The 11,243-nt window shown below is 33.7% G+C and overlaps 1 protein-coding gene across 1 annotated transcript in view; it reads left to right on the forward strand.

Moving 5' to 3' along the window:
* na (sodium leak channel non-selective protein na) overlaps positions 1-1,894 on the forward strand; it is a 228,890-nt gene extending 226,996 nt beyond the window's left edge. The window contains exon 30 of the mRNA XM_089091203.1: positions 1,588-1,894. Coding sequence (XP_088947329.1) covers positions 1,588-1,742 — 155 coding nt within the window. The 3' untranslated portion in view covers positions 1,743-1,894. The remainder of the gene's footprint in view (positions 1-1,587) is intronic.
* The last annotated feature ends 9,349 nt before the right edge of the window (positions 1,895-11,243 follow it).

Here is an 11,243-nt window from a genome sequence, read left to right on the forward strand (position 1 = left end):
CTCTACAGTAACGTTCTCTGATACAGTAAATATCATGGTGTGACTTTCATTAAGGTTCTATAACTTTTAGGGGGTCTCCCCCCCTTTTTTCAAAAATAAGCCAAATTTTCTCAGGCGCGTAACTTTTGATGTGTACGTCTAAACTTGATGAAACTTATATATTTGAAACCAGTATTAAAATCTGATTCTTTTGATGCATCTATTGGTATCAAAATACCGTTTTCTAGAGTTTCGGTTACCATTGAGCCGGGTCGCTCCTTACTTACAGTTCGTTACCACGAACTGTTTGATATCACGAAATATGATGAGAATATAATACTTTATTAACAAAATTATGAAAACTACAGAACAATTTTTAGAATGCAGGCCACCCAGAACGCATTGATCAAACAGTTCGTGTTGACAAACTGTAAGTAAAGAGCGACCCGCCTGAATAGCAACCGAAACTCTAAAAAACAGAACTTTGATACCAATAGATACATCACAAGAATCAGATTTTCCACGGTGAAAGGGGTGCCCTACGGCAGAAGGGCACCCTGCTAAACCGGGAATGGTACTTTTTTGCGGTTTTGAATTTTTTCTGTAGTATACCTTGTCTTTGTCAATTATGTTTGGCTACCCAAATCTAAATTTCCAAAAATAAAAGTTGTTTTTAAATTAGTGTAGGTGACATTAAAGTTTGAAATCAAGTGAAAAAGATTATTATGTCACCGAGAGGAGAGGAGGTGCGATTTTTTAAAATTAAAAAAACAAAAACAAAAAAAAAACAAAAAAAAACAAGAATCAGATTTTTATGCTGATTTCAAATATAAGTTTCATCAAAAGTTACAAGCCAGAGAAAATTTGACTTATTTCCAAAAAAAGGGAAACACCCCCTAAAAGACATAGAATCTTAATGAATATCACACCATCAGATTAAGCGTGTCAGAGAACCCTCCTGCAGAGGCTTCAAGCTCGTATCTGCAAAAATGTGGAATTTTGTATTTTTTTGCCACAAGAAAGATCATATACTTAGTGAAGTTTATCTTCCCATTGATTCCAGGCACCCTCATAGCCTTTGCCGTAATCCTTAGGATTATGCTGCTTACCTATCTACTTTTTATAAGTACCTATTTAGTGTACCTATCTGGTATACCATACAGATAGGACCTTCACTAAAGCTCTTGTATCAGGAAAATTAAATACGTGTTCATAATTTATAATTGTGGACTAAAGGTATTTGATATTTCAGAGACATCTCAAATAATAATCTAAGAGTGAAAACTTGATCGACGCATCCTCTCCTCTTTCTAAAATTACTCTTTTCTTCTCTTAAAACTTCACCTACATCATCTCTTAGTCTAATAAGTGCCATACACAGCAATTTGCTTTCTATAGAAAGTAACGTATTACCTCTATTCATTCTAATCCCCTTTCTTATACCGTGCCTTCAAAGTCGATTGAATAGTAAGTATCTGCGTCAAACATTCGATCAACGATTGATCATGCGATCAACCATTGGTCAAAGAAAGTTGTTACAGAGAAGGATCCTCTAGGTAAGCATTACTGATAATCCTTTTAGGAGTATAGTCCTTTTCCTTTTTGTAGGAGCACGCCAATCAAGCAACAATCCATTTCACGAGACCAACGAGACAGTTCATGTTATATCACGTTCATCAGTTATCAACCCATCAACTGCACATTCAGGTGTTTCGCGTGATTTAGAAGAATGGTGGAGCAGTCAGATCATTGACTTTGATTAGGAGGAGTGATCGTTAAAGGCATTACCATGTATTTCAAACTGGTCAACTGATTTGTTCTGATTGTACCATATAGTCTAATTGTAAGAGAATCCACTTTAGTTTTAATTTGGATTGCTTAATTGTTGGAAAATATAGAGATGTATCTTTTGTAATTATCTTGTATTTAGTTCTATATACTGGTAGGTTGCCGCATAAGCAGGGCTCCAACTTCTTAAGGCCTTTCCACCGAAATCCAGTTTTTTGTTCTTTTTTACAAGGGTTTTCCCAGGTAGCCAATGCTACTTTTATTTAATTCGGCAATTATGATGTTCATAATAATGAAAGAGAAGTCAGCTTCCAACCTGTTTTTCCATAATTTGCATAAGGGTTGTGAATAGTATTTTTTCCACATATTCTTCAATTATTTAAAAAATACCTTCACCCTGCGGATTCGTGGATTTTTCTATATAAAGTAAGAAAAAATCAGGTCGAGAATGCACGTTTGTAGCCACAGGAGTAGGGGGAGACCTTATAGCACAGAACTAACAAGAGGGCACCCTTAACATACTAAACAAACAAGATGACAGCCAATCAGAGGACTAGAATCCGTGTACGAACAGGACCACATCCTATTTCTAGACCAATCAGGGAGTCAGAAATACTAACGGGAGTGACGCAACGAATAAAAGGAAGGATTTTCAGTATAGTTGATATTATTGTGAGAATAGAATTTGAGAGGAGAAGAGTTTGACTATACTCCTATATTTATTCATTGAGATATATTTGCAATAATGAGTGGAACGTTTACACTATTAGAAGTCGATAGTGGAGTTCGTAGAAGCAGCAGCAATGATACAAGAGCACCAAACATTGCGGTAGAAATCACGAGATGATCTCCACTTTGTCCTGAGTGGGAAGAAGTATATGCATGATACGTACTACCTTCGAACAAATCTCAATCGGAGGATCAATTATGCTTCGCTTCGAAATTTGATATAGCACATGTGGATACAATTTAAAGTGCTTTAAACGCAATAGTGAAGTATATAGAGGACAATAAGTTATATCGGTAATTATATATGTGTAATATATATTAATGTTGTAATTATACACGCACAATAAAATTGTTTCGAAATCGAAAATGTTCCTTTCTTTTTGTTAGATTTTTTTTAGGTTATTGAATATTCTTGAAGTAGAACGAATCAAAAATGAATAAATTTGAGAAAGAGATAATTAGGTCGAATCTTGTGATTACGGAAAAACATTTGATTCTGGATGACGATTTTCTTGAGTTATCTCTTCAACGGAAGATATTCTCTCAGGGAACACTTGACAATATAATGAAAACTGATTTTCCCCCATTGGAATATTGTATGAAGCTTTTACAACGTGACTCAAATGCTTTTACTCAATTTATTGATATATTAATTGAAACAAAGCAGAATAATATCGTGGATATACTTTTGAAAACATTGCCATTGATTCTATGTAGATGGCTCTCTCTTCGAAAAAGGTTATGCAACGTCACAGACTTACTCCTCTCTCTCTCCTATCCCCTCTGAATTTATCGAACGTGGATCAGTTTCTTTTTACCTGTGAGAGAGTTGACATCGGAAACCAAAAAAAATGTTCTATACATGTCCACTATGTATGTATACTCTCGGAAGTTGGTCATCATGTGAGAATTGTACAATTATTGATGAATATAATGAAAAGTGCAAATTATGTAATCCGTGTAAATTAAATAGAGGATATGCAGTAAAAATTAAAGGCCGTAATTCATGTCTTGAAGAGATTTGTGACTCTCGGCCTAGAGGGCAACTATGCTCCAATTGCCATTATGACAAATATGATCAGTGGGAGAATACTTATCCTGGTATGATTGGAAAGTACCCTAATCATGATTTTAGTTTATTTCTACGAGATTGGTATCGTCGTGGTTTTAAATTATTTTGGGAGGAAGAATCAGGTCTACGATTCAACTGTTGGGGTGACAAAAAAAATTTAGTTTCTACGTCATCGTTTTGACAACACTTCCTATTATGAGTATAACCCTAGTGATTTTCAATTGGAAGTTACCGAATGTGATTCACCACTTGAAAACAATGTATGTGATTTTGCTTCAAATAAACAAATTGAAACACATGAATTCTACATTAAGAATGCAAATAGTATCATTGACTATACAGAAAGATACGACAAGAGTGACGTAATGTAGTGCTTTAGAAAATGTGATCCTGACCTTGTAGCCAATCAAGATCAATATACAGTGAATTCAAATGATCTACCAACTTTAGTGGTTCTCGACAGTTGCCCATACACCGAAGAAGAAGAAATCTAAAGTGTAGAATAAACACATTGTTGTTGTATATATAAACATTTTTTTTATCAAGAAAAGAATCACATACATTTTTTAAGCACTTTATTCATAGTGCACTAAAATAAATATTATACAGGTCTGAGAAGATATTTTCCACCATAAAGTCGTTCAGATGTGGATTGTCTACTTTAATGTTGAGAAACTGCTTGTACGTATAGCCGCGACATCTGAACACGAAATATAGTAGCGCATGAAAACGGCAACTTTTAGTCGTCAGATACTGCACTCTCTCCCGATTTTGATTAATAGTTTTCCCACTGCTTCCAATATAGATGTTGATGTGTGGAGTGTAGAATGTATAGGGTAGGCCGAGAAGATAAAAAATTCAATCGTCTTCATTGTTTGAAAGATTCACAACCAATGGCCGGTATTCACAGTCGACGGACAGCTATTAACAATGATTAGGGTATTGATGGACTTTGAATTTTTCCATGGAAGTCCAATGGTAGACAATAGGATCGGTACTTTAACATTTGGGGGTCTATATTAAATAATCTAATTATTTGACTGGTGTTCACGGTACAAGGTCTAGTAGAACACTGCCTTCGGAAGTGACTTCCCAATAGGTTTCAAATTGATTTAATGAGATTAGTGCAATACTCTCAGTTAATGGGTCGGCTAATGTACACTCTAAACGCACACTCCCCGTTCGTACTATGTTCATATCTTGAGTGCCAGACAGGTCTAGTACAATGATACCATGTGTTTTAGCGAACATTTCTTCGGTTATACCATTTTCCAATAGTTGGGAATCATGATCTAGGGTTAGCCTTGTCAACTCATATAATGTCCTATAGGATTTATCAAAAGATAGATTGTAGAGTGGGATTCCATTTACTTTGCAGACAAGAGATGAAAGCCCAAACATCTCAAATTTATGTGGGCAGCCAGTTCACGATCCTATTGCAAATGCCTAGCGCTTTTTACAAATGCCAATGCTTATTTTGATGGAATTTCGCCATTGATAAAGGATGAGTCGGTGAAGGTGCGTGAGCCTATGGCAATATGACGTTTATTGGTGATTGTATGAGGAAAAAGTAGTTTAATATTATTTCCACAAGCTCTCAGTTTTTCCACTGCCAAAGCAACAGAACTCATGACCTGCTGCTTTCGTATATGTAGTATTGCCGAGTTGAGGGAGAGAGTTACATCAGGATTTGCAGAAAGTTCCTTTCGTAAAATGAAATTGGATGGAGCAAGCGTCAATTTTATATCCACTTTAATATTTGGTGGTAGCCATTGGGGTATATTAAATATTTCATAATATATTTTTCCAACTAGATGTAATTTACTTGCTGTAGAATTTTTAAGTGCATCTGTACTATTAGTATCAGTAATATATTCATATCCATTGGAGGTGCCTCTCAATTCCTTGTATGACTTGAGTGTCATCAGCATGAGCTGCATATAGCTTGTATAATTTGAGAGATTGTTGCTTGTCTTCACCAATGTTCCATTTATGTAGACACTAATCCGATGAATAAAATTATTTAATATACTATTTGCATAGCTCTTTCCATCAACTTTAATTGACATTCCATTTCCAGCTTTTTTGACTTTTTTATGTGAATTTATGAATGTTGCAGACATGACCTTAAGTTAGTCTTCATTGGAATAAATTTGAAAGTGGATCAAAATCTGTCGCAGCCGGTGCAATATATTTTTTAGCCAGAGCGAAACAGCTTAGCAAACCAACTGCCAAGACCATAGCCAGACATTGATGAACAACCTTTGTCATAGTCCATCCCATTGCCGAGTTGTCTTAGGCCAAGAGCACTAACATTGCAGTCAATATCAGGGAAAATGAATACCACATTTCTATTAGAAGTCTTGCTTGTTTTGAACACTGACAACGATGGGTCGAAAATGTTATGTTATCACAGCCAATGCTTTTTTTTTCGCTAGGGAATCACCTAAATCAGTTGTTAGTGTTAACTGGCAGAGTTTCAAATAGGAGGTGTTTACGGGATATACTGAAGATGCTTTTTTGTTCAAGAACTCGTAGGAGGGGACATTGCTATTGCTGACTCTGGATGTTTCAACAAATGAAGCAACGAGAAATATACAAGTGTCCGTGGAGAAGGCAGACGGGTAGTCAGCAAAAATAACATTAATGTTTCCGGCACTTTTACCATTTATTATATTAAGTTTAAAGCCAAGAACATCTTTTAGATTATCATTGAGAATAACCTTTTCACTGGCAATGGGCAAACTAATGTAGATCTTGCCCTCTTCCTTTGAATAGTTGAAACGAAAGGCTCCTTTTTTACGAGCGGAAACTCTTTTATTGATAGAACGACATAAATCATTTATACTGATGAGTTCCTCGTAGAGCAGGTCGGTAAATGAACGATCCAACCATTTCAACTTTTGAATTTTAGGTAATTCACATTCGGGTGTTTGTCCTCAATTCTAGGTTCTAATTTTATATCCTATTTTTGATCTTTTCTCGGTATCCCGTATGATTTTTGAAAATACGGTTGACTACAGCCACTCCATATGCATCACAAAATTTGATGGCGGGAGAGAGTTTTGTCCAAAAACCACTTGTTTTATTCAAATCAGTGAGGAGTGAGGGTCGGAGACATTGGAAATAAATGTCACATAGAAATCATTGGGCATTTTTAATGTCTTCAACTGCAACCCAAGAATCAAAATCAGAGTTGTATCCTAGCCAACGAACAAGCAACTGCCTCTTGCCCCTGCGAGTACGGCTCTTTAATATCTTTTCAATTTGATAAATTTCACTACTGTTTCTAACTTTTTTTAGTTCATATTCATAAAAACCGCCGAGGATCTCATCATCTTTAGTGTCCCGCAGCCGATATGTCGTGGGTTCAGTGTCTAGGATTTTGGAAACTTTAAAAAGTACAGTCGCAAAAAATATAGTTAATTCTAATAAATGTTACGCAAAAATGGGTTTATAGACCCTTAATTTACAGGTCAGGCTATCTCGTAATGGCTAAGGACAGCTAAAAATGTTTATTTTCAAGCAAAAATATGGTTAGTTCTAAATAAATGGTACCCACAAATGGATATATACAAACTTAATTTACAGGTCTGTATATCTCTTAATGGCTAAAGACAGCTAAAAATGTTCATTTTGAGAAAAAAAATAGTTTATCCTAAGCGAACGATACCCACAAATGTGTTTATAGATACTTAATTAGAGGTCTGGCTAACTCATAATGGCTAAGGACAGCTAAAAATGTTTATTTGTAGCAAAAAAATATAGTTTATTCTTAACAAATGGTACGCAAAAATGGGTTTATAGATCCTTAGTTTACAGGTCTGCACTTTGATTGTGAATATTCGCCATGAAGATAAAGAGTTTCACTTTAATTCAGAGTATTCTCAAAGAAGTGGAGAAAAGTTCAAGTTCTCTTCTGAATTTTTACAAAGAAATAAAGAAAAAAGTTATACCATGATTGAGAATATTCGCCATGACGATAACGAGTTCCTATTTAATTTCAGAGCTTTCTCAAAAAAGTGAACAACAGTCCAAGTTTTCATTCGAAGATAAAAAGTTCCACTTTAATTCTGAGTTTTCTCAATAAAGTGAAGAAAAGTTCAAGTTCTCTTCTGAATTTTCACAAAGAAAAAATAAGTTACAGATCAATTCTAATGTTTTTTTCTAAAGATAATAAAAAGGTTCCACCTCAGTTCTGATTTTTCTCAAAGAGGTGAAACAAATTTAAAGTTCTGTTCTAAATTTCTCGTGAAAGATAGAAAAAAAGTTATACTTTGATTGTGAATATTCGCCATGAAGATAAAAGAGTTCCACTTTAATTCAGAGTTTTCTCAAAGAAGTGCAAAAATTTTCAAGTTCTGTTCTGAATTTTCTTAAAGAAGAGAAAAAAAGTTAGCTCAATTCTGAATTTTACCAAAAAAGAGTAAATATTTCCACTTCAGTTCTGAATTTTCTCAGATATGAAAAAAATTTTTAATTTCTGTTCTAAATTTATCCATAGAAGATAGAAAAGAAGTTAAAGTTGAATTCTGTATATTCTCCATGAAGATAGAAAAAGTTCCACTTTATTTCGGATTTTTTTTGCAGAGAGGTGGAGAAAAGTACAAGTTCTCTCTTCTGTAGATAAATAGTTCCACTTTTAATTCTGAGTTTTCTCAAAGAAGTGAAGAACAGTGCAAGTTCTTTTATGAAGATGAAAAGTTCTACTTTAATTCTGAGTTTTCTCCATAAAGGTAAGAAAAGTTTAAGCTCTGTCCTGAAATTTCACAAAGAAAAAAATAAGTTACGATCAATTCTATTTTTTTCTAGAGAAAAAAAGGTTCCACTTCAGTTCTGATTCACACCCGCTCAGACTCACAGTCATAGTGAGAGAGACATGCAAAGTCGACATAGCTTTACTTCATTTTTAAGGTTAATTTAGACTAGGTTACGTGCATTCTGAATTTTACCAAAGAAGAGAAAAAAAGTCCCACTTCAGTTCTGAATTTTTTCAGATATGAAAAAAATTAAAAATTTCTTTTCTAAATTTCTCCATGAAGATACAAAAAGTTCCACTTTAATTAAGAGAGGTGAAGAAAAGTACAAGTTCTCTCTTCTGAAGACAAATAGTTCCACTTTTAATTCAGACTTTTCTCAATGAAGCGAAGAAAAGTTCAAGTTCTCTTCTGGAGATAAAAAATTCCACTTTAGTCCTGAGTTTTCTCAATAGAGTGAAGAAAAGTTCAAGTTTTCTTCTGAATTTTCACAAAGAAAAAAAATAAGTTACAGATCAATTCAAATTTTTCCTAGAGAAAATAAAAAAGTTCCACTTCAGTTCGGATTTTTCTCAAAGAGGTGAAAAAAATTTAAAGTTCTGTTAAATGTATCATAAAAGATAAAAAAAGGTTATATTATGATTGAAAATATACGATATGAAGATAAAGAGTTTCAATTTAATTCAGAGTTTTGTTATAAAAGAACAGAAAGTTTTAAGTTACCAGCTAAGATTCCTTAAAGAAGAGAAAAAAAGTTAGTTTAATTCTAAATTTTTCAAGGAAAAAATTAATTGTTCCACTTCAATTTTGAGATTTTTGTAAAGCGAGAGAAATTTCAAATTTCTCCGCTGACACTTCTCCGTGAAGATGGAAAAGCAGTTACAGTTGAGTTATTTCTATTATCCCTGAAGATAGAAAAAGTTCCACTTTATTTCGGATTTTTTTTGCAGAGAGGTGGAGAAAAGTACAAGTTCTCTCTTCTGTAGATAAATAGTTCCACTTTTAATTCTGAGTTTTCTCAAAAAAGTGAAGAAAAGTTCAAGTTCTCTTCTAAATTTTCACAAAAAAAATAGGTTACAGATCAATACGTTACGTGCGCGCACGTAACCTAGTCTAAATTAACCTTAAAAATGAAGTAAAGCTATGTCGACTTTGCATGTCTCTATCACTATGAATGTGAGTCTTAGCGGGCGTGAATCAGAACCGAAGTGGAACCTTTTTATTTTCTCTAAAAAAAATTAGAATTGATCTGTAACTTATTTTTTTCTTTGTGAAAATTTAGAAGATAACTTGAACTTTAGTTCACTTTATTGAGAAAACTCAGAATTAAAGTGGAACTTTTTATCTTCGGAAGAGAACATGAACTTTTATTCACTTCTTTGAGAAAACTCAGAATTAAAAGTGGAACTATTTATCTTCAGAAGATAGAACTTGTACTTTTCTCCATCTCTCTGCAAAAAACTCCGAATTAAAGTGGAACTTTTTCTATCTTCATGGAGAATATAAATAATTCAACTTTAACTTCTTTTCCATCTTCTACAGATAAATTTAGAACAGAAGTTTAAAAATTTTTTCGTACCCGAAAAAATTCAGAATTGAAGTGAAACTTTTTTCTCTTCTCTGATAAAATTAGGAATTGAGCTAACTTTTTTTCTCTTCTTTAAGAAAATTCAGAAGAAAACTTGAACATTTTTGCACTTCTTTGAGAAAACTCTGAATTAAAGTGGAACTCTTTATCTTCATGTCGAATATTCGCAATCCAAGTATAACTTTTGTTTTATCTTTCACGAGAAATTTAGAACAGAACTTTAAATTTTTTCACCTCTTTGAGCAAAAACAGAACTAAAGTGGAGCCTTTTTTATTTTCGCTAGAAAATATTACAATTGATCTGTAACTTATTTTTTTCTATGTGAAAATTCAGGAAATAAATTGAACTTTTCTTCACTTTATTGAGAAAACTCAGAATTAGATTGGAACATTTTATCTCCAGAAGAGAACTTGAACTGTTCTTCACTTCATTGAGAAAACTCAGAATTAAAGTGGAACTCTTTATCTTAATGGTGAATATTCACGATCAAAGTGCAGACCTGTAAATTAAGGATCTATAAACCCATTTTTGCGTACCATTTGTTTAGAATAAACTATATTTTTTGCTAAAAATAAAAATTTTTAGCAGACCTTAGCCGTTACGCGATAACCAGACCTCTAAATTAAGAATCTATAAACAATTTGTGGGTGTCATCCGATTAGAATAAACTATTTTTTTGGAAGAAATAAACATTTTTAGCAGTCCTTAGCCATTACGAGACAGCCAGACCTGTAAATTAAGGATCTATAAACCCATTTTTGCGTACCATTTATTAGAATTAACTATACTTTTTGCGACTGAACTTTTTAAAGTGTCCAAAATCCTAGACACCGAACCCACGACATATCGTCGGTGAGACACCAAATATGATGAGGTCCTCAGCAGTTTTTATCTATATAACCTACAAAAAGTTAGAAAGAGTAGTGAAATTTATCAAATTGAAAAGATATTAAAGAGCCGTACTCGCAGGGGCAAGAGACAGTTGCTTGTTCGTTGGCTAGGATACAACTTTGATTTTGATTCTTGGGTTGTAGTTGAAGACATTAACCATGCCCAATGATTTCTAGGTGACATTCATGTAAAATGTGTCCAACCCTCTCTACAATGATTTGAATAAAACAAGTGATTTTTGGACAAAATCTCTCCCACTATCAAATTCGACGGCACGTATGAAGTGGCTCTTGTCGACTGCATTCTCAAAAATATTTATGATATCCTGAAAAAAGATCGCAAATACGATATAAAATTAGACCCTATATTTTTTGGTCGAAATAAACATTTTTCAGCTGTCTTTGGCCATTACGAGATAGCCAGACCTCTAAATAAAGC

This window comes from Artemia sp. Qi Xiang Cuo, chromosome 6, assembly GCF_049724085.1.
Source record: "Artemia sp. Qi Xiang Cuo chromosome 6, ASM4972408v1, whole genome shotgun sequence".
Lineage (NCBI taxonomy): Eukaryota > Metazoa > Arthropoda > Branchiopoda > Anostraca > Artemiidae > Artemia > Artemia sp. Qi Xiang Cuo.